Below are 24,408 nucleotides of genomic sequence, written 5' to 3'. Positions count from 1 at the left end.
AATAGATATAATAATGTTATCAATAGTGAATTAACATCTATGTTATGGAGCTGCCTAAAGTCTATGGCTAGTACAGAGTCAGTCTTAACGAAGTTGAGCATGGAGTGTTTGTCATAGTTTGAGCTGCTTGGCCAACTTTTTCTGGGAGTTCTTAATCAGGGAAATGTGTTCTGTGCTGCACAGTTGAGTCACTCTGAAATTACTGTTGGATTCAGCCAGTACATTCAGATGTGATTAAGCTTGCCAATACTATCTTGAATTGTATACTTGATGCCGTTGTTTGAAACTGTGTACGTATATGCACATATCCACAAAATACATAATAAAAAAAATTCCTTTTTGTAGGAGTCAACCAAGGTTTCTGAATTAAATCCTAATGCAAAGGTGTGGGGAAATCATATGTTACACTTGGAAGCAGGTGGTGCCACTGATGGCAGTGTGAGCAAAACGTGGGAAGAAATACCTGACCAACCTCCAGATTCCTGTAAAGAAGGTAGGAATAATTATTTCTAGCTGTTGCTCAAGCAAAAGGTAAAAATCAGTGCAGAACTTTCCCAATTTTAATTTCCTGCTTAAAAATGAGTGGAAATACTTGAGAAATTTTTAGTTGTTTATGTTTTTCAGATTTAGTTTTAACTGCATGTGTTACTGTGACTTGGAGGGGTCGTTTTGTGAATGTGTCTGTAACCCCTGTCCCCGTTGCTGCAGGACTGGATGCCAATGGTGATGGCGACAAAAAGCACCAGAACGCGGTGCTGACAGAGCTGCAGGAGCCCTTGCCAGCTGTCCCGGTGGCCGACCAGCCAGATATGAACCCGCTGGCTCTCGATCCTTCCGAGTATGAGTCTATGCATGAAACCACCCAGACAGGTCAGAAAGCGATGATGCTTCTTTGGGCTTCCTCCAAAAACCTAAACAAATGGACATTTATTGTTTTGCTTTTCTGAGTACAAGCGTGTCAGGGTAGATATCTGTGTTTAGTTATCTGCATATCAAAGCTGGATGTTTCTAGCTTGGTCAGACATGGAGATGAGTTTAATCTACCTTTTTCTCTCAGGAGCATTAATGTAATAATGCTTTAAAAATCAGTCAAGCACTTAAAATGCCAGAAGAAGCAGCAAACTACTATAAACTCTTTACATTCTTTTTAATGAGCTTTTCTGAAGTTTTCAGCATAATTGTTAATTGTTGTAGTTTGTAGCAGATCTTGTGTTCTAAGAAAGTTCTGGACACCAGCATAGAGATGAGTCCATGATTATGTGTGATGCGTGAAATGGGCAAGTCTCCAAGAGGCCTGTGTCAGGATAACTGTTGGTACTGAGAAGGGGAATGGGAAGGGGAGGGGAACATGCTGGGCACTCCTATGTTGAAGGTCATGATGAGGGAGGGGGACTGATGGTGCCTTGCTCATTATAATGTGCATTTAAAATGGCAAGCATGATTCCCAAAGAGTATGAGTGTTAAGCTGAACAAAAATCAGACATGAGGTTGTAGCCTCATCCTTCCTTTTGTTCAAAACTGAATGTCCCTTTTGACACTTCTATGTAAGTATTATTGGTGGATAATAAATAATAATTAACTGGCAAATAGTAAATAACATTAATTGTGCCTAGCACTCTAAAAGAGAACAGCGTTCTGAGGTGTTAGAACCTCTTAGCTTATCCGTTACTTGACCAGAATGGTTAACCACAGCAGCAGCCAAACAGCAGTTAGGGTACGTTTCATGGGGTAAATAGTGACAGAGGTAGAGCCTCTAAGTCTGCATATCATTCTGGTACTATCAGGATACTCTACAGCTTTGGAGGAGGAAAGTTAGGATGAGGGGAAAATAGCCAATATGCGATATACTCACTTCTCAGGTGTTGGCATTATCTACTTCAGAATAAAAACTATGAAGCACAAAACTGTGGGAGGAGATTAGAATTTGCTTTAGGAAGAAAAAAAGATTAAGAAGGAAATCTGAACAAAAGGATAGAAGTCACTGAAGTGAAAGAAGATTCTAATAACTGGTGTAAAATCAATTTATGTTATACACAACATATTACTAACACTTTATGAATCTCTAAAAGCAACGCTAAACTTATGATCTTTGAACAGCTCTTCTGCTCACGACACTAGGAGCTTTCACGACAGCTTGCCCTAGTGTAGGGCTTGTTAGGTTTAGTTTAGACCCAGTATAGTTAGGGTTTTCTGTAGGAATCTTGAAATCTTCACGTAAGGAGAATCCGGGGGGCGGGGGGGTGTTTGTTTTTTCTCTTCCTTTTAATGCAAGATACTGTTAGTCAAGTAGCTTACTGTTAGTAAGCTTTTTGAAATTTACCTAGAACTTTTCATATAGGTACTTTGGGGCGTGTTTGTAACTACTCTTCTAAAATTGCTTCATCCGTTTGTGTATTAGGGAATCAAAGTTTAGAAGTGACTTAAGACATTTTTTCTTCAACTTTGCTGTTTTAAATAAGTGTTCCTTTGGCATTTTGGTAAGCACTCAACTAATACACAGCAGACATTTATTGAATTGGAAAGCTAGTTACTAAATATATAGCTGATAATAGATAGGATGACTTGATTCAAGCATCTAATACATAATATAGCAGGACTACATTTCAAATTTAATATTTTTTTATTAAATAGGTGGAACTGAACAGTTGCAGCCAGAAGGTCAGGAAGATCTACGGGAATTGCTTAAAAAAACACTGGAATTCTGCTTATCTAGGTATGTAATGTAGCACATAATGAATAGATGAAAATGTAGCTAGCTGGGATAACTAATGAGGCCCTGTGACCTAAATTGGTAAATGTTAATACATTCTACAGAAATCCTTTAAAAGTGAGTGCAAAGGATGAAATTTTGGGGAACATGGCACACAGATTCCGGGACATGACGTGTGTGTACCACCTATAGCTCATTTGAAGCTTTTGGGCCTAAAACATAAACAAGTAAACACACTGTTTTGCAGTGAGAATGGTTAAAATTGACCTGATCTGTAACTGCAGATGCCTGTTACTGTTTTTTGCAAATTAAAACTTATTTCTCAGGTTACTTGAAAGTCTTAGTTTTGAGCTAATCTTTGTAAATTTGCATGGAAATAGACAAGAATTTTTGTACGCACAAGGATTTTTGTACACACATCTGTAGATCTCTAAGGGATCTGTAAATCAATAAAGAAGTTTCTGAGTAGTACATGCTCCAGTATAGAATGATGAAAGCCTATCAAAGCAATCTATGTCCTTATCTTCATTTATTGGTCTTTAAAATATATATATATATATATATATACATCAAAAACAGCTAATCTTAGTAACTAAGAACAATTCCTTATCCTCCTGCATCACCAGTTGCAGTCAGTGGTCATTTGATATGGTAGGCTGTCATCAGTCCTGCATGTTTGTGGGGATAGTGTGCTGCCTTAACAGGAAGATGCCAACTCGTCTTCCCGCTGCGGGCAGGGGGAGCAAATAGTTTCTCCAGTAATTATTAGGAAGTGAAACAGGTGAATTTAAGTGAATGGGGGGAGTTAGTGAAAACATAGAAAGTAAACTTTACTGTAGGAATTTGTCTTCTGCTACATGATACTGATTTTTTGTCTTAGCTTTTTCCAGTCTTTATTAACCCCAGGTCTCTGACATGATCCCATTTTTCCTTCCCAACAGAGAAAACCTTGCCAGTGACATGTACCTTATATCACAGATGGACAGTGATCAGTATGTGCCAATAATGACAGTAGCAAACCTCGATCATGTCAAGAAACTCAGTACTGATATGGATTTGATTGTTGAAGTGCTGAGATGTAAGTAAAGGTCCTGTGTCTAGACAGAATTTTGGTTACTGCCATAGCACTTTTTTTTTCTATGTTCTGCAGTAAAATGCCATCTTCTTTCTGTAAAACATTAAATAGTCTAAGCTAGAAGCTGCTTTCGCTATCACAGTTACAGGACTGTAGTTTTCATCTTCACATCTTCAACTACACGTCACGTAGTTTACATCTTCACATATCTTTCATAGAAACTATTTAACTTTTGCAATGTTGAGTAACATTTTGTGTAAATCTGATTAATTTGAGGCTAAATTCTCAACAAGGCTACTGGACCTTACCAGTAAGATTAGAATCAAGGAGGAATGAGACTCAATGTATCACTTAAAAATGAAAGATAAGGAAATGGGATTTTTCTAGACTAGAAAATGGAGAAAAGAGTGCAGGTGCAGGGACACACTTGGTTAGTTCCGTATTTGAAGCAGTCCTCAATCTTCTGCCTCTTGTTCCCTAATGTTGGGGAGTTGGAATTTTAGCACAAACAACTTTAAAGTGCGAAATTGCCTGCAGCAGTATTTAGTATGCTGAAGCATTGGAATTACTGATAGTTAAAACTTTTTTCTTTTCTCCTTTTAGCGTTGCCTTTAGTCCAAGTGGATGAGAAGGGAGAAAAAGTTAGGCCAAATCAGAATCGCTGTATCGTGATTTTACGTGAAGTACCTGAATCTACGCCCATTGAAGTAAGTATTTAATAGTCAATGAAGAACATTTTTCCTCTATATCTTGGCTTATAATGTCTGCTTCAATAGTGAATGTATTGGGTAGAAGCATGTTGCTTGTAGGAAAACTACAGTAAAACATGTAGTTCCAGAAAGGCCTGAAAATTTGACATTGCTGTGTTTGGTTAAAGATACTATGAGTCATTTCTTGGAATCTGGTTTATCTATATGCGCTTAGCTCTTAGCTCCTTGGTTAAATAGTAAAGATAAACGTCCCTCACTTGAAATGGAAAAAGCCATTGCTGCAGATGGAAGCTTCTCAGGGTAAAGAACTTCAGGCACTGCAAATATTTCCGTAATTCTGGGGGTGAAGGTGTCAGAATGAGTCAGTAAGGGTCTCCACTGACTCATGCAAGGAGCACGAGGGTAGAGAGCTTGCATGTGGAAGGTGTTCAGTGCTCCTCTGAGCAGCTGGGGCTGACTAGTGGAAAGACTAGAAAATGACTGGGCCATAGGTACAATCCTCTTGAAAAGGGAGGAAAAGGTAGAAATGCTTTTATCTTTTATGTAATTTTTTAAGAAAATAATGCTTAAAGAGTTGCTCTTCTTGCCGGTCTTCATACAAAACCCAAAGGTGCTGCTGAACTAAAACTTTTCAGTTTGCAGTGCATGATAAAGGAATTGGAGATAAAAAGGACTAGATATACCAAGTACATTGCTTAGAAATGTCAGCTGTTTTAAACTTTCTGAATGAAATTTAGCTTTTCAAAGACTGCCCAGCTTTTAATATCATAGGTTGCTTTTCCCCACTGTCATCTGTTTGTCAGGCTGGATATGCCAGCACTGGGAAATCTCTCTTAAATGCTTAAAAGCAAAACCAGAATTTCTGATGAGTCTTCACTTTCAAAGTAGGCTGTCTGAAGTGAGATGTTTAAACTTGCCAGAATGAAAAATCTGGACTTAAGTGACAGACTTAATAGGCTGCACTTGTTATCTCAGTGTGGTCAGGTGTTATTTAAGCAGCCATGTTCAAACATACTGCAAGGCCTCACAGGTTGTGTTGCTTTTTTGGTGCTGCTTGTGTCAACTCTAACAAAAAGTTGTGTTATACAAGTTAACTACCACAAATGTAAGTGAAGTTTGTTCTGCTGTAGTGCTGGCTTTGTTTATGGGGTAATGTAAATCCTGTTCTTAAATATTTGAATCTGTGACCACTTGACCTGAAATGTATCCCGAAGCTTCTGCCAAGAGGGCAAGGGAGCTCCTATCCACTTCATTGCACTAATGCAGAGTTTTTTGTGGCCCTTAACCAAAAATGACTTTGGGGGGAGCGAAGAAATGGGCTTGTTCCTGAATTCATTTCCTAGTCTGTGTCACTTCGTGAATGGAGGCAGCCTTGCAAAAGGAGGGAGAAGAGCAAGAAGTGGCTTAATGCAGTGGTGATAGGGAAGATGAAACTGCTTTTTCAGTGGATTTCTGCACTTAATACTGAATTTAAGTATTGCTATGAATGAAATGGCTTTCAGCTCCCTTAATCTAAAACGAGTAAGCAGCCTGTACCTGCTGTATGGCCTAGATAGGCTAACTTCCTTTTAACTAGCAGGAAGCTTGTGAACAAACGTTACTGTGCGTATTCTGAAAAGCTCTCAGTGCCCCAGTTTTGTAAGCTGTAAAGTGCTTTTAATCTTTCTTACCTGGAGTTCAATAAGTATGCATTTTAAATTGATGTTTTCTTCTCCTGTTTTCTTTCTCCCTTCTTGTCAAAACCCCTTTCCGTAGGAGGTAGAAGCACTCTTCAAAGGAGATAATTTGCCTAAGTTTATCAACTGTGAGTTTGCCTATAACGACAACTGGTTCATCACATTTGAGTCAGAAGCCGATGCACAGCAGGTAATTGCTATGTTTTTTTCCTCAATTCCTTTAGAAAATAAAAAGGAAGTAACATGAATTGAGGGAAGATTGAGTGGGAGATAATTCTTACATGCTTATAAGAATACAAGCTAAAAACAACAAAAAAACCTCTAAAACTCAGTGTCCTTTGCTAGTATTAAGTTATTAATATTACTAAAGGTGACCCTGTAAAGGCTTTATCTTGTTTGAATATCCTGCTTTTCTGGCCAAAGCTATAATCAAATATATTTGTGTCCAAAATATTTGTATTTAAGATGACAAACTGAAATATGCTTCAATCATAAGAATTAAAATTTTGTTTTAATGTTGCTACTGTTGGCACTAAACATGCCACTAAAGCACTGCTGCATATAAATCTCACCAGATGCAAATTAAATGAGTTGTTTCTCAGTATAACATTAGCAGACACTGAGAGTTATTTTTAGGCTTAGCCTGTCAAAACTTCAGTTTCCTTTTATTTAAATTATATTCAGCAAATCTTACAATAACTTTTTTTTTAAAGGCTTACAGATACCTTAGAGAAGAAGTGAAAACTTTCCAAGGGAAACCAATTAAGGTAAACAGAGCTTTGTTTTTTGAGGGAATATGTATACGTTTTGGCTTTTTGTGGGGATTGCTGGTTTTGTTTTGTAAATTAAGGTGGTCCAGTCTCGGCAGCCGTTTGACCTGGGTCTGGGTTTTGAAATGCAGCGCATGCTGTTCAGCTTCTCTTGTTTCCCTCCCTTCTGGCAGCAACATATCCCTCCTGGCAAAGGGCCAGGGAGGAAGTGTTCAGCTGCTCCTGCCTTCCGTGAAGGAGGTCACAGTGGCTGACAAGTGCCCAGTGCAAGTTTGAGAGCTGCCAGTTTGGACCACGCTGGTTTAATTTGCAAAGCTGCTCTAGTAAATTATCTAATCTCTTTTGCAGGCAAGGATAAAAGCAAAGGCAATAGCTATAAACACATTTTTGCCAAAGAATGGGTATAGACCTCTGGATATGAACCTCTACACGCAACAGCGTTACACAACGTCTTTTTACTTACCTCCAGTATACAGTCCCCAACAGCAGTTTCCATTGTACAGCTTAATTGCCCCCCAGACCTGGTCAGCTGCACACAGCTACCTTGACCCTTCGTTGGTAAGTGAAACCCTTGCTTTGCTCTCTAAGATAGTTTTGGTTTGGAGCCTTTTGGCATAAGGTAAGAGGCATATATGTCCTGAAGAGGCAGGTCACAATATTGATTCTTCTTGAAAAGCAGTTCTCCAGAATTCCTCCAGTTGAATAGACAGTTACTTGAAAATAGCATCTGTTCTCAAGTTAGAGGGAGTTTTTTCTCATTTTTCTAACCTTTTGATTTTCAGGGCAGGAGTTGCTTATTTGCCTTTAGTACTAGTCAAAAGAGATTACATCTTCAGAATACATACATGAATGCAAGAAAATCAGTTTTTATAGTACTTAGGAAACTTAATGGAATCAGATAAATGTGGATAACTTAGCATCTTGGTCTTCCAGCAAGAAAATAAGCTCTGACTTAACATGCTGGTTTACCCCATTTGGTGTATTCTGAAGTAATGTCTGTGGGAAAGTAACATCTTTTTCGGTTCCTTTTTCAATAATTACAACTAAAAATACTTCAAATACTTAAGTATTTACTTTTAAGAAAACTTTAAAAATTAAAGACTTGAAGGCTACTGTTAAGCCTTAGCTAGACTGATAAGATGGTAGTCTTGAGTCCTTTTGTACTATCTGCTCATGGTCGAAGACTCTATCCCATCCACTGCATCCTGCAGTACTTCCTCCTTTATGAAGGTGGTCACATCAAAATTATTCTATTCTTCATTTGTCAGCCTACAAAAACTAAGGGGGCTAGTTCCCTGTAATGGCTGTGAGAGTAAAGTTTTCCCACAGGAAACCCCTTCCTCACCTTCAGAAATGCATCTTTACTTGTGGGTAGCAGAAACTGGGGTAGGAGTGCTCAAAAGGAAAAGCTTCTTAGAGGTCTTTTGGCAGAGGATTAAAGTGTCCTTGAACAAACTTGAGCAAACTTCCTGCGTACCGAACAGCGAGCTCATTGAGTAGTCGCTGTGCTGAACACTTCATGCGTGGGGAGGCAGCTGGACACCAGCACTGGAAACCTCGAAGGGAGCGAGGAAGGCCGGGGAGTCAAGGCAGGGAGCTGAACACCAGCCCTGGGCACGGCCTTTCTGTAGCAGCAGCTGAAAGGGATGTGGTTCTTGCTCTGTATAAGCTGTGGCTGAGTCTTGCACAGCTTTGATACAAAGGCAGTGAAGTAGCTGGGTGGCTCTGTTCAGGAGATGTAAATCAGTACAAGGGTGTGTGTCTGCACTGTGTCATCCTGGCCTGTTTTCTGCTCCAGAAAGCTTGTTGCTCCTGGCCTTCAGAGGAAGACACTGCAAGCTGCGTCCTGCAGGTCTCATACCTTTCTCAGTAAAACAAAATGACCTGGCAGAGCTTTATCTCCTGCTGTGTCGCAGCCTGTTGTCGTTGGTTGGCTGCGTTTTGGGTGCATGGATGTAGTATGATGTTTCCTGAAACTTTTATAGGGAAAGGTCTATTTGAATAGGAATTACTTGGAGGAAGCGGACCAGGAGGAAAAGCAATTCTGGAATAATTCTTACAAAACAGGGTTGTGGTTTACTTGTGGAGACTTTCATGCCAGCTTAGCAGCAAAAGGTTCTCTCCTCTGAGGAGAAGTAAATGCTATCAGCACTTTGTCTCATCTTTAATTTGAGAGCAAATACTCACAGTTGTGTTGGTACAAAATTTTTGTTCTGAAACTAGAATACGGTAATGGGTACTCAAAATTTGATATTTACCTGCTTCTTCACCAAGTGGAATACTTGAATCTTTTTGAGTAAAGATCTGGTTAGTGCTTGTGAAAATGGGTATTTTTCTGATGAAGTGAATGACTTTTCCAGTAAAAGCAAATTAAAGAATGCTTTTGGAATTACTGGAAAAAGGAATTTCTCCCTTTGAGGACTGAGTGTTCTTAATGTCCCTTTAAGCAATGAGTTAAGCTTATATTCCTTTATTATATGTAGTGTCGTCTTCATTATTCAGGTTCAGGAGCTGCTTTGGTTGATTTTTACAGCATTTGAGATGTATCTGGAGAAGCAGAAAGCACTTAAACTATATTTTGATAAACTGTATTCCTAAACATTAACATTAAAGTTTTGGTTGCTTATTTTAGAGTCTAGATTCCTAGCCTCTTGTTGTGATAGCATTTACTGTTTTATACATTACTTTAGTCTGAATGATTTGGGATGGCAGCGTTAGTGTAAAATTTTGATCGTTAGCTAGAATATTATATTAGATATAATATTATTTTGATTGTTAGCTAGAATATGGGAATGTTATATCAAGGTTTATTCTTGAATATCATATAAGCTTTAATTGGTTCTTATCCATTTAGGAAGGATAGAAAAGACTAGCTCTGTTTTATAGTCACTGTTTTGGTAAGGAGAATACCGGTGTGAGTGGTCAGCTCTGCACTTGTGAACGTGGTACACAGTTTGTTTGTACTTATGAGCGTGCAATACATTCTTTAGGTGACACCATTTCCAAATACTGGATTTATCAATGGGTTCACATCTCCGACCTTCAAGCCTGCTGCTTCTCCACTGACTACACTCAGACAATACCCTCCCAGGAACAGGCAAGTCCAACCATCTTTTAGCAATATACACCCATATCCACTCCTGAATTTTCTGGCATGTAGGTTTAATCTGTTTATCTTAATGCCAGCTAACTTGAAAATGTTGTTAAATAGAACTTGGTGCAAGATTAAGTGAGGTCAAAGATCAAATAGTGCTATTAATTATTACTGAATACAATGTGATTGCACGTGGACTCTGAGAGCCAAGAACTTTTCTTTCCATGTTTTAGGGTATTCAGATAAAATAGTCTGAACGATGATGGGTGTTCAACAGGCTGCGTAACATTTTGAGGTTCAAGTAGTTTTTAGTTAGGGCGTAGCTTAAGATAGACATTGGAAAGGTTATTCCTATGCCCTGTTAGAATGAACACAGGCAATTCGTACAAACAAAATACACAAACGAAGGCTGAGCCGTTTGCCACTTCTGAATTTTGTGCGTAGACTAAGGCTTCAGAAGATCTCTCATAGTGCGTATCTTGAAATGACTTTTGAATTTGTAGGAATCCTAGCAAGTCCCATATACGACATACAATACCCAGTGCAGAAAGGGGACCTGGGCTTCTAGACAGTCCTACAATATTCAACTTTTCTGCTGATCGTTTAATCAATGGCGTCAGGAGTCCACAGACGCGGCAGCCGGGCCAAAACAGGACACGGATGCAGAACGCGACCACGAGCTACACCAAGAGGGAAGTAGGAACGGGCCGCATGGAGCAGACCAGTGTTGACTCCTCTCCAGGATTAGGTAGAGGAAGGTGAGTGCTCTCTGCAGCTCTGCTCTGAAGAAGGCGGTAGCTTTGGTTCTCTTTCCTTCCTTTTGGAAGAAAAGGAGTGGAATGAGAACTGTCCTCACTACTGTCTTAAACTCAGACCGTCTCCTCAAAGCTAAAATCATGTTGGAAAGTACTTCACAGAAAGCACTAAATTTAGAACAACGGCAAAGTGGAGCTATGTACTTTCGTAGCAAGTTAAAACCAGTAATGGTAACTGATGGACAGTTTGCAGCCATAACAGTATCTCATCCTCTGTACTTTCTACAGTAGGTCAAGAAAGTTTCTGCATATTATTTATATTTAACAGTGTAGTTCCATTCCATTGTTCAGCAGTGTAGACTATGTACCTGATTCCTATCATCAGTGCTCATTGTTAATTAGGTCAATTTGGGGAGAGAAAAAAAAAAAAAGGAATTTTGCACAAATTAGACATGTACAACTTAACAAAGACAATGGATTTATGTAGAGGGATAAAAATAGTATTATTTGAAACTAAAAAGACTATTATGCAGTTAAAAATCTGAGGAGCTGAAAATTGGCAGAAGCATTTTTAATTTGAGAACTGAGTGGATAAGTTCTGAAATACTGTACAGTTCTATGAAGTGCTTTAGAGAAAAGTATTGTGTGGATTCATGTTTAATAGAGGTTGTTTTTGTCCCCAGATTGCTTTTTGAGAATAAATTAGTGAATTGGCAGATACGTCTCTTTTTTTTTTCTCAGATGATCCTATATTAGGCATGTATTGTGTCTTTGCAAAATTAAATGGGGATTTTGTGCAAGGATTGTATTACTTTTCTAATTTGCGAAGTTGTGTTAATGGATGAAAATGTGATTAAATAAGGGACCAAAAAACAAGATCACTCAAAACTATAGGATTACAGAAATGTACAAGAATAGTCAGTACTTCAAGTTTATATTCTGGTGCTTCAGTATTGAATATATCTAGAATATTAAGTTACGCAGAAAACATTACAAAATGCATTGAAATTGAGTTAAAGCCATTGTGAAATTTTGACTACTGCTTGAGAACTGGGTAGAAAAAAATCATTTAAAATTTTTAAAAAGATTTTTAGAATCATTTAAATCTTTTTTAAATGATTTTAAAATCATTTAAAATGTTTAAAAGCGCTTTACCTGTGCGTAAAGTAACTAACTGTATTTTAAAGAAAACAAAACAAATGTCATTTTTTTTGGTACCAGACTCTTCTTTGGATATTGAAAGCCTTGGCCAAGCTTTATGTGTAATTGACAGTGCAATTTGACTGCTGAAATTATTAGTAACCAATGTGTTCTAACACTGATTTGTGTTGTATTGGTACCCTTATCTTAATGAGGACTTGCTAGATATCTTTTCCCAGAAGATATCTTTCCTATCTAGAATGAAGATGAACAAATAGGTGAATTTCTAATTGTATTTTCTTTCCCCTAGGAAAAACTCCTATGGCTACCGAAAGAAAAGGGAGGACAAGTTTACAGTGAGTGTTCATGACCTTACTCAGCTTTAATAAAACAGGACAGCAAGACAATAGCATGGACTATGTGGAAGAGCAGATAAGCTATTGCACAATCAACTGTAATAGTTGACTAGAGATAACAGCCCACTAATGAGTTTATTACATTTGGATTTTGGAGAAGATAGTCCATTAATACAGGAATTGGGGAAAAAGTTAAAACTGCTGTTTTATAATGGCGAAGAATCTCCATCTTCCTAGTGAAGTGTTCTTTTGTAGCATGCCTGTACTTGCGTTCGTGGAGAGCCAGCTAAGCTAATGTTCAACACCCTGCGTGCGCGATAATCATAGATACAGATGTTGACAAATAAATATAGGTCCATGTGTCAGTTGATAATTTAACAGTCTAGTTACACATTAAGTGATCAGTTTCATTTCTAAAACCAAACACCTCCCTAGACCATTTCCCTGCTCAGGCCCCCAAATCTGAGGAGAAAGATCTCTCTTCTTCCCCTTGGAAGAGGGATGAAAAGCTGATCTTCCCACTCCCCCCCCGGCCCTGGGAGTTAGTGTCATTTTTCATCTAAGGGTAGTTTATGCAGTAGATACCACCCCCTAAAAAGAATATTGAAACTGTTTAATAGCACCATGTAAGGGTAGATATACTAGTGCTGTATTAATAGTAGTATTTTGCTAAATTTGAATTAAAGATGAATACTGTAGACAGGATATTTGGGGGAAGCTGGGGTTTGCCAGTGGATATATATCAATAAACATTATTTAGTAGGATGTGAGGTCCAATCTTATAAAATCAGACACTTTGTTGCAATTGGTTTTTGCCACACACAGCAATTTCATGAAGTTCAAGCTATGTCTTTACTGTTAAGATTGCAAGGTAACCCCACTGCATGAGCTGCAGCACTTCTTTAGAGGTCTGGAATAGCTGCCTGTGTATTTGGGCCTCCTGCTGTTTCAGCAGCCTTACGGGACGCAATAAAAAAAGGAACATCAAGGCTTTGGAGAGTATATAAAGGCAGGTGGTTCCCTTTGGCTCTTGCCAAACTTCTCAAAGCCCACTGCGTTCAAATTACACATAGGGTTCTCAGTACTGCTTTTTGCCCTTTTGGAAATGCTTTAATTTTTAGGTTGGCATCTTGCCATCAACACTTTTCTGCCTTTGAAAGAACAGGGAAATGGGTTAGGTTAGGCATGACTGACAAAAAGAGTGGCAGAAGTGAAAGGATTGCCTCAGACACTCCCAAACAGAGAGATTCTTGACTGTCAGCTTTAACTTTAAAGATTATTTTAACTTTAAACTGGCAGACACAAACTTTTGAAGCCTCGACTCAAGAGCAGACTTGAATTGCTGCCGGTGGAGCCAGGTTCCTCCTGGCCTTGCTTTGCCCGTGCATGTTGAGCCTGCGCTGCGCTGCGGCCCAGCCGCGTGCCCCGCTGCGCACCTCTGCCCTCGAGTGCCACACTGAGATCCGGCCCTCCGAGCTACCGAGATCGGGTCTGCGTTAGATGCTGTACGTGGGCCGAGGCTGCACCTGGCTGTGTTGGAAAGGAGCAGCGACTTCCTTGGGTTTTTGAAAAGAGCAGATGTAGAGAACAGGGATATTCTCCCTGGGGAGAGCACGCTGCTTTCTGGGCAGTTTGTGTGGGGACAGTTGCTCAGTTCCTCGTGGCTGAGGTCTGTAAGCAAAATTTTATGCAATTGGCTGCTTGAATTCGATTGAATTTCTCCCTGGCCCCCTAACCCAAACTGTTAATGTATCCAGGCTCTTTGTGTCTCCTGCATGTTTGTTATGACTCACCTGTATAGTCTTTAAAAATAAAAAAAAAAACAGTAATGAAGATAAAAGCAGTATCTATTACAAGCCTTCGGTCTCCTTTAATAAAAGTTCCAGTGCTGCCATATAAGGTGGTTTTCTCAAAAGTGGAATTTGATCCCTGTTACAGTTTGTGCTGGGTAAGGGCAGTCCCAGTGCCCTTGGTCAACTGACCTCCCTGTGGAGGGGTTGCAGTCTTTGTTGCTGTAGTGCTCTTAAACTGTGTGTTCTGGCCAGTGCAGGACCAGTGGCAGCTGTTGGAGTCTTGCCTCTGTATTTATTCTTTCCCTGCCTCTCTCTCCTGTTCCTTCTGCCCCCCAAAAATGTCCTTAGTGCTGCTTTTGCAATAGACTGTAGTTTACACATAGACCTTAAGGGTGATTTTGTATCTCTGTTGTGTTTTCATGATAAAGAAGTGGGGAGAAAAGAGCCAGTAATGCTGCTTTGTGAGCTGTCCAGAAGTGCTGTTCTGACATTTTAACTATCCAGCAGCAACTGTTCCCCTTTTCAAAACAGGAATCATCTCCAGATCACTTTGCATTTATTATTCTGAATCTGAGATTATCTTGACATGAGCGCAGCCATGAAACAGTTATTTTGTATTTACAAGATGCAGATGAAGTTAATGGGTAACTTCAGTTGTGGCATATATCAAAGGAATTTTAGCTTTTCCATGTAAACCGAATGTAGCTTTACAGATTCCTAGAAACACTCCTCAGTGATCTCTGCATGGACTGCTCATTTAACTCTTGAGCTGCTGTCTGCAGTTGCAGATTTTAGCCCCTTAGTGTTTTTCAGCCATTTTGGCCCGGAACCCTTTTTTTTCCTCCTCAGACACAGTTAGAAATATTCTAATTCCCACAACTGCTTAGAGCAAACATGCCCTTGCCCCCATAGCATGCCAGGCGTGCTGTCCTGCCAGCTCTTAATGTATATGAACACGAGGTAAGCCTATTGGTGACTCCTGCTTTTCCCTTAGAGTGCTGCCCTCTGCACATAAGGAGGTTTTATACCTGCATTGCAACTGTATCATGGTATCTAAAACAGTCTGGTTTTCCTCCTATGCTGGTGTAAGTGTCCATCCCAATGGAATGGACAGGGCGATTGTTTTTTAGCTTTTAGTTGCATTAAGCGTACACACGTGAAACTTTTAAGGACCCTTATGCCCTCAGTCTTAAATTATAGTTAAATATTTTAAAAGCAGCAGTGGGAAAACAAGCTGCATTTTCCTGGGTTCTGTGTGGTTTTCTTGAGAGGGGAGGGGGAGGTCTCTTCAGGGCTCCACAGATACTGGTCAAAAGAAAATATTGAGTGGTTTAGAGCCCCGTGGCTTTCCTTTCTGTCATCCAGTGTGGTAACTCACATGTTATTTCTCAACATGTTATTTCTATTCCAGAGAGGCCAAACACAGTCTCCACCACCCCCAAAACCTCCATCTCCTAGCTTTGAGTTGGGTTTATCTAGCTTTCCTCCATTACCCGGGGCCGCTGGCAATTTAAAGACCGAAGACCTTTTTGAAAACAGACTGTCCAGTGTGGTAATAGGAACGTCAAAAGAAAGAGTGAGTAGTCAGTGTGCATTTTGGGTGGGAAAACCGAGTATTGCCTACCTCTTGCTTTTGGATTTGGTGGTTTATACAGAGAAAAATCCATGTGGTTTTTCATGGATCGTGAGAAATGTGGGGGTATTTTTGTTTGTTTTTTTTTTTTTAAAGCCATTAAAGTGATGTACAGCTGCTTAATGTCTTAAAATATTTTGGACCATCTTTTTGAAATGGTGAGGGATATGTGCACCAGCATACCTAGTTTTTGACAGTGATTGAAAAGTGTGCTCTTTGCTGCTCTTAATTGCTTTAGGCTTTTTAATAGACACAAGGGAAAAATGTATGTTAAATTTTCCTTCTGTTTGAAAATTAGACTTCTGAATTGTATATACCACAGTTCCAAGTGACAAACACAAACTTCTAAGCACTGAAATATAAATAACCTACCTACATACTCTTGGTACATAGCTGGCAAAAAGTGTTACCACAACCAGCCAGATTGGAGAGTGGTCTTGTCAAATTGCTGGGAAAGCTTAAAAATTTACTGGAATGAGTTGGCTTTTGCTTTCAGCATGTAGTAGAGATGCAGTTGAGAATTAATTTTCAGTAGCTGTTCATAGATTTCATTCTTAATTAAAACCACCACTACCGCACCATCTGTGAGTGACAGTATGTTCTCCATCAGAGCAATAAAAACAGTGTGCACTGTTGAACAGTCTACGCTGTGGAAGTCTGTTATCTCTCCTGCTAACTTTAGTGCTGGTTTGTGTTTTGGTAGCTGTACCACAACTGAAGAGGTTAAAGCCAGGATAGAGCACAGTAAGCTCATGAACACACAAATGATTCTTGTAATATTACTCTTATGTTTTGCTTTTAGAAGCAGTCTCCTGCAGAAGTGTTGTGTTTGGTGCCCATTTATCAGGGATGGGTAGGGGGTATTTCTTGGTAAGGCGAAAAAAGGCAGTAAGAGCAGCCTGCAGTCAAAGCAATGGTTGCACAGACAAGCTGTGTATTCAGACTGCTGCAAGTGGCAGTAGGGATCGCTGCGTCCCAGGGCTGCGTCTTTGGGACACAGCCACGTGCAGCAAGGACAAAACGGGGCTTAGCAGTGTTGAACACTGGACCGGGATATTTTTGAGTTAACTTACAAGCTCCCCTTGCATATGGCAGTCTGCCAATACTATGTTCGTCTTAGCAGGATTTACCTATTTTCATTTTTTTTACCTGTGTTATTTCTGGGGAGTTCTTTAACATAATGCAGTTTTATGTATAGTGCCAGCACTCTGTTGCTGGTGCAGCCTAAAACCCATTGCTCCTCCACTGTAGTCAGTTTAATGAACCTACGCTTGTTTCCTGTAGAGGCAGTTTTAATCCATTTCAGGCATTGTGGTTTCTGGTAGTGCAATGCAATGTCACATTTAGGAACTACTTCTGTTTTCCAGATCTCTGGCTTGCATGGGTGATGTCTGTGCAGTTGTGTGCAAGTAAAGAATTGCTGCCACGAGTAATGAATAACACGATAGTAACTGACTCCAAAGAGAGACGCTGTATTCCAGAAAAGGTGTTAGAGACGTGCTCAAGTTGAGACTTTATTTATACAGGCTGCCATTGAGACTTTATTTATACAGGCTGCCGTTTTCACCCTGAGCTCGGCGCTTTTGCCCATCTCGCAGCCCTCCTGGCGCGGATGCGGAGCCGCTCGTGAGCGCGGGAGCTCAGAGAGCTTGGGCCGTGTAACATCCAACCGCAGTGGCCCAGGCAGGGTCCTTCCTGCTCTTCGCCTTGCAGCGCTCCCTTGCAGATGTAGCTCTGGGGACAATTAAGTTTATAATCTCAGCTTAAAAAAAAAAGGAATTTGTAGCCTTATGGTACCAGGGACTGCGTGTTCCTGCTTGGAATAGCACTTGCATGTGTGCTTCAAGTGTCATGCATAGCCATGTAGCTACAGGTTGCAATGAACTTGGGTTACAGTGCTCAGCACCTTGCAGTTTTCAAGCCTTTGTACAAATTGCTGTGGTGAGTAAAACCACAGAAGCTGTTTGTATTTCTAAATATCCACCTCTTCTGGTTTTACTGTGAATCAGACTTACATCTAGCACAGTCATCTGTGGTGGCTGATTTTTAAAACAGTGTCATCAAATACCACTTTCCTTTCTATCAGTGACTATGGAAGTTTTGTGCTCGATCACCTTTGAATGGTGTCAGGGCAAAGGGGTGGCTATTTTGTCCTTTCTGTGCTTCTCCCTTGCTCTTCTGCTTATCAGAATCAGTTCTGGTACTAGAATCTGTCCGGTCAGAACCAAGAGGAAAAGCATAGGATTTTTAGAGGAAATGAAATAGATACATTGTCAGAATTTTGTTTTCAAGGTGTAAAGTCTCCTCTTTTCCTTCTACTTTGCAATAATTTAAATTCTGATTTTTACGATGTATACTTCTCTTGGAGTTTATCTGGAAGGGCACTGGAAAAATCTTTTAAGGCCTGTGGAAAAACAAGCGCCTTGTTTAGTAACACATGATAGCAAAAGTAAAGGGACTTCTAGATGACAGTTATACCCTAGTTTGTCAAAAATTAGCTTTTTAGGATTTGGATTTTTTTTTTTTTTTTTTTTTAGCACTTGCTGTTGACAATAGCTTTGCAAAAGCCAGTGGTTAGTGCAGAAACGCAGGAGAGTTTCTTAATAGGCAGACTATAGGTATGTAAACAAGTGCAAGGTGACTGTCACCATCAGATGCAGAGGTTAAAAAGAGTGATTTCTGTTCCCCAGGTGTGTCTCAGAAATAAGCTTCAGGCCTCCTGGGAAAGAGCCATAGTGTGGGAACTCTTTGTCAGTATTTCTGAGTAATTACAAAGGAAAAAGCTTATTTAGTCACCAGACACATGTCAGGTCCTTCTGTACCTTCCTGTGGTCAATTTATCCTTATACATCAGCATGTGTTTACTTTTATTTGTTGATTTGTATTTACAAGGAAACCATATTAATCGGATACCATGAGTGCCATTCTGTGCTTTAATTCTTCTTCTTCCTTCAGAACATAAACGTGGATGCAAGTACAAACACTGTTCCGTCAGGAATTCCTCGAGAGCCGCTGTTGCCAGTGTCTCCTGCATTGCCCAGGACGTTTGAAAGGTCTCCTTCGCCATCCCAGTCTCCTGAGTAAGGACTTCATTTCACAGCTGTAACTGTTCTGCTCTGAATCACGTTTGTACTTTCCATCACCAGAAGGCTAGGTGGAATACTGTAAATATCTATTAAAATGTGAATCAATGAAAAATACTTTATATGCTGAACTTGCAGCAAGGGCAATAAAAAATAAATTTCTAGACACTATCATAATTGTGCACGTTCAGCAGATGAAAGGTTTTTTAGTGCTGTATTTTAGTCTTAGCAAGTATTTAAAAATTTAATGAAGATCTTCCTGTCTCGCATTCAGATGGATGTGAAGCACAGGCAGTAAATCTCCCATACTGTGAGCAGTGTCACTGTCCATACAGTAAATAACAATTTCAGTGAGTCTTGATTTGGAACTTGCACAATAAATTGAGCTAGATGTTTGAGTAACAGGAGAAAGTGAAAATTTGCATGTTATTGAAATGTTAAACTCCTAGGTTGTGTCAAATTGCATGTTAATATCCCTTTTTATAATTGATAGCCTTTTTAAATCTAGTCATAGTGTTGGGCAGATTATACCTGTAACTTCCTCATGATCATCATCAAATAGAGCTTTAGATCCTGTATTTGATCATTTGTCTGTCCTGAAGTTTCGCTTTTCATGAGACCTTCTTCCTGCTGCATGCTTCCAGGGATCCCAAGGTTGTGGACAAGCAGCAGAAGGACCCCCAGAGTACGGAAAGGCTTTCTTCCACCCTCAGTACTGCGTGTAAATCGGTACAAGTCAATGGGGCTGCCATAGTAAGTGACCTCATTACCTGACTTTCTCATAATGATCCAGTTTGCAATTAACAGCATGTTGGTTTTATTGCTACCCAGTGTTGTTTCATCACGTAATGCATGTCGGTGGTCTGTGATTATCTGCATGATACTGTTATGTAATTCATAGTAAGGTAACTTTTGGGCTAGCTGTCTCTGGCTTCCCTTCTTTCTTGGTTGCATCCTTATTTTCTTTAAATAGAGATGGTAATATATGTGTTGATATTTAAACCAGGATATTCATCATTATTCAACTGTTTCAGTTTGCTTTAATCAGAAAGATTTTGCTGTGTTGCAAAATGGCATTGTTCTGGAATACTTAGCTTGTCTTGCTCCTCCTTGTCTATAGAGCTGCTAAATTCTTTAAGTGCAGCAGCCTCCTTGCCAAAGACTTTACCTGTTTTGTTAATAAAAGTAAATGACTTTTCCAGTCCTCAGGATACTTTAACTCAGCCATCCTGTTTGCTTTTGATTTCCACAGGAACTGCGAAAACCTAGTTATGCAGAAATTTGCCAGAGAACAACTAAGGATCCTCCTACATTGCAACCCCAGAAAGAACAGAAGCCAAACACTGTAGCATGTGGGAAAGAAGAAAGAAAGCCCACAGAAACAATAGAGAAAAACAGAGAACCTCCTCCTCCTCCTCCTCCTGCAAAGTCACATCCCGGACAACCCAAAGACCAGAGGAGACAGTCAGGGCGCAGATCGTCCCCTCCAGCTGTTGGCAAACGCTTAAATAAAGAACAGAATACTCCTCCCAAATCTCCTCAGTGAAATCCACACCAGGGAGGGATTTGGAAAGAGGTCTGCTTCCCACAAATTAAACCCATGTTCCCACTAAGATACCTGAGAATGAGTTGCTGGTTAGGAGCTTGCAGTGATATTAGGCATGTAACAATGCCTGCAATTTTTTTTTTCTTCTGTGAAATACTTTTCCCCTCTTGGACAAATATTCTATTTTTTCTGGATATTTCTGGATAGTTGTTCTAAACTTTACATTTAGATTGGTGCTTAATTGGAGGTGAAGCTTAGTGTGATTATTTTTTTCAAGATGTAAAATATTTGTCTTTAAAAAAAAATCAACTTTTTATTAAGCCTCTCTGTGGCTGTGTGAGTGCAAGCTCTGTATAGTGAGTTTTTTTCTAAACTGTTAAGCAGAAACGTGCTGCTGCAATATTTTTAATAAACTGGTCTGCAAGTACATATCTAAAGTGTCCAAAAGACTGATAACGGCAGCTAGTGTGTAGAGTGCAAGGAAGTAGATATATTTTACAAATTAGTATGTGACCTTGAAGATTTTTTTTATTGGGCTGCTGTACCAAGATGTCAGCAAACAAACTTGCACTTTTAGGTTAAACAAGTAGTTGTTTCTAGCGTTTTTAAAAAATTAATCTTTTTGATGTTTTGCACACATGAAATGAATCCTACAGAGCACCATAGTGGTCTTTCTAATATATTTCTGTTTTTGACTTACTGCAAGCAAGTAACCATCTTCTCACTCCAGAATAAAACTGATGTTATAATTTGCAAATACAAAGCACATTGTTAATAGAAAGAATTAAGTCTGTGAGCTTCTATGGTGGGTGAAGCCTGTTAGTGGATGTTATCAGGAGAAAGCACTGTAGCCTTCTTGTGATAACTGTAGCTTCCCTGTGCTTGTAAGGGAGTTAACTGAGTCAGCGCTGTATGTTCTGGTTACCCCTGTGCTCTGTGTAGACTTTTTTTTTTTTAAAAAAAAAAAAAACAACTCTGCCCCAAGTGCTCTTTGAAAGAGTTCATATCTTAGTCAGCCTTGTGTTGACGTCTTCCTGTAACTACAAGCATTGGCATTCGGATTTCAATTTTCCAAGACGTGAGATAATGGTGTTTGTTTTGTGTGCGGTGGAGGAAGAGATCCCTGATGTTTACCTCTGGGATGAGGTTTCTCACACTTATTTACTTTAGAAGTGATGCGCTTTCTGAAGGACAAGGATGCACTAAATTAGCAAGTTTCTAATAAAGTTGAATATAAATTATTTTTGTTTTAAAATGCCTAAAGTTTTTCTTTGAGTGTTTAAGCTGCAGGAAGTTCAGACAAAACTCATTCCTGCTGACTATGACAGTACAGTTTATTCCACAAAAAAGTTTATTTAAACAACTGATTTTTTTAAAGAATTATTTCCATCCAATATTTAAAGACTTGAATTTTATTTAAACTTGAAAATGACTTTGCCTTAACTTTTGTACAAGACAGCTTAGAGTTAATGAGGTCTGACCCCGTTGAGGGTTAGCACGAGTGGAATACAGAATTACTCAGTTACAGTATGTATCTATTGTCACTGGTCTTACTGGGTAAACATACTGTAGTACAGGAGCTAGCAGCAGTTTTTGTAATATACCTTAAAGATCTTAAACAGTTGATCTTTTTCAGATTGTTGAAAAATCTGTAAATGCAAATAGTCAATACTGTATTAAATATGTGCACTTGGAAGTGTGTGCTTTGCTTGTACAGTTGTAAATAATCAGAACATATAAAAAGGTACCCTAAAGAAAAAAATCTGATAAAAATTATTGATATTATAAATGTTGCTGTTGAGCTGGATGTAGATAAACTAAATGTTGTGGTTTGAATATTACTTTAATTTGTTGTTTTTTCTTTTTCTTATTTTATTCTGGTGTGCTGAACTGACTCTGCCTCTTCACTGCAAAAGGGAAATGGAATGAAAGTCTTATCTGAAAGCCCTCAAATGTTTTCATAAGTCCCTCTAAAGACAAGCAGTTTAACCAATTCAGAAGTGTTCTGCAATGTAAATAGTGAATTCTAGCGGTCCAAGTGTAATTTTAAGTCAATAATAAAATCAAATTTAATTGGAAAAATACTTTCGACTGCTAAGAAAATACGCGCTGAAGCTTTCTTGTCGGCTTCTCTCAATATCAGTCGTTTCCTAAGTGTATGATTAATAGAGCTGTAAAGTAATTATAGAAGTTAACTCCTGATAATTTTCCTCCTATAAATATCAATTGGTAATTAGTTGACCTTTTAAATCCAGCTTGTTGTATGCTGCAGAATTGGTTAAAATAGGGCATGCTGGAATCCGGGGGTTGTTTGTTTGTTTGTTTTCTTTTTTTTTCTTTTTTTTCTTTTTCTCTCATTCAAAAAGCGCACTTTGTAAATGCTGTGGGAGGAGATAGGACTTTGACAACATCCCCCAAACTGCTAAAACTAGTCCTGTCATTGGATTTGAAGATGCTTGTCCTTTCCCCAGCGGCAGTGAAAACGGTAGCTAGATTTGTGTATGGTTTCGGCCGGCTGTTTGATTCCTCTTGTTTGTCTGCTGAAAGTGCGAGGCTTGCCAGCTGCAAACACTCACAAATGGTTACTTACAGCAACTGTGTACAGCTCGTCGTAATGCTCAACTGGTACATAAGGTAATATATCGAGACCAGCAGGATGTGTTGTGCTGTTCTAATGTGTTCTGCTGCCATTTGTGCTAGGTCAATACACTGTAATTACTGCTTACCCAGCAACAGTCTGTTGCACCGAAAGTTTAAACCTTCCTCTGATGTGGTTTTTATAGCTTTTTAAAAAAAAAGAAAAAAAAAAAAGAGAAAAAGTGACACGCCAAATAGCTGTGTAATATACAACTTATCCTTACTGCATTTTACTTTGAGGTTTTTTACTTTTTCACTCAATGACAAAATGGAGTTTTCGGAGTAGAGTTGTGAAGTTGCATGCAGACTGTTGCTATGATACATATAGCTATTAAAATGTGACTTTTGAAACAAAAAAACCTCCCCAAAGCAGTAGCTGAGTTACAAGTTCAGGGTTACAGTAATTAAATTTGGCATTTTACCTTGTAGGATTGTGTGGTGATGGTTTTCATTTGAAAAAAAAAAAATAATACATATATAAAACAAGTTAATTCGGGATCTGAGACTGTTCTTGCGGGAGCTTGTTTAAGAAGAAAAACAAAAGTTGTTTTTAACGCGTACTGTGTAATCTTGTTTCAGATCGGTCCCCCACCATGACTTTATAATTTGCCACTTAGAAATCAGTGGACGGTGGCGCATTTTGATGTTGCTGCATTATCCTTTAAAGACTTGAGCAGTTGTTGGCGTAGGAGGGCCCTTGTCCGAGCGCGACGCGGTGTATCACGAGCAACAGCTGACTGTAATGGTGCACACCTATCTCTGTATCTCCTTCGGCTAGCTACAGTTCGGGGGGTTTTATGTGCTTTGTAACCTATTACACTAATAGCAGCAGACAATCGGAGATGTCCAAGGAGACCTGACAGCTGCCAATTCATGAAATAGAAGTGTAATACGGAAGCCTTCTTGAGGGTTTTTGTTTTTGTTCTTCTTCCATTAAGACTGGAATCAAGCTTACATGTAAACTATCAGTAATTTAAGTTTCCTTTTGTGTCATAAAATGTAAAACTGTCTAATTTGAAAAAAAAAAATGTAGGTTATGAAAAATAAAGATTTAGGCACTGTTGAATTCCTGATTTTTTTTTAATTAAACTTTTCTTTAGCAGTATTTTTCATTACTCTGTCTTATGCTCCCATTTTTGGAAATCATATTTCTGATTTTGGGAAAAAAATTGTAGTTGGGGGTACTGCTCAGCACAGCTGCTGTAGCCATCCAAGCCTGCAGAGCAGCAGCAAAGACTGATTGCAGGAGAAATACCTGTCTTTAATAGATAATTCTGACTAAGTTTTTATATGTATATATAATATATATATATATATATATATATATATATATATATATAAAAACTGAAGTGGTATTTATTAGAGATTATTAACCTTGTTAACCTTGTTAATGTTTTCTGCAGGTGCTTAGGTAAGATCCTAATTTACTC

General features: G+C 39.0%; 1 protein-coding gene across 1 annotated transcript; it reads left to right on the top strand.

The window, feature by feature from the left end:
• Window positions 1–345: 345 nt before the first annotated feature.
• Window positions 346–22,425, top strand: LOC104580623 (La ribonucleoprotein 4B; the record flags this gene model as incomplete). The annotated part of the gene is made up of 15 exons (XM_088525173.1): window positions 346–493; window positions 709–870; window positions 2,632–2,713; window positions 3,652–3,788; window positions 4,389–4,492; window positions 6,251–6,361; window positions 6,885–6,938; window positions 7,290–7,499; window positions 9,932–10,038; window positions 10,539–10,793; window positions 12,241–12,286; window positions 15,491–15,655; window positions 18,668–18,792; window positions 19,440–19,548; window positions 20,048–22,425. Coding segments are annotated over 15 exons (2,109 nt in total), but the record flags the coding sequence as incomplete, so codon positions are not given.
• Between the last annotated feature and the right edge of the window lie 1,983 nt (window positions 22,426–24,408).

This window comes from Tinamus guttatus, unplaced genomic scaffold (assembly GCF_059628265.1).
Source record: "Tinamus guttatus ecotype Peru unplaced genomic scaffold, ASM5962826v1 Tinamus_guttatus_pri_ptg000225l, whole genome shotgun sequence".
Lineage (NCBI taxonomy): Eukaryota > Metazoa > Chordata > Aves > Tinamiformes > Tinamidae > Tinamus > Tinamus guttatus.
Note: the sequence above shows the minus strand (reverse complement) of the source record. Positions and strands in the feature narration are given on the sequence as shown.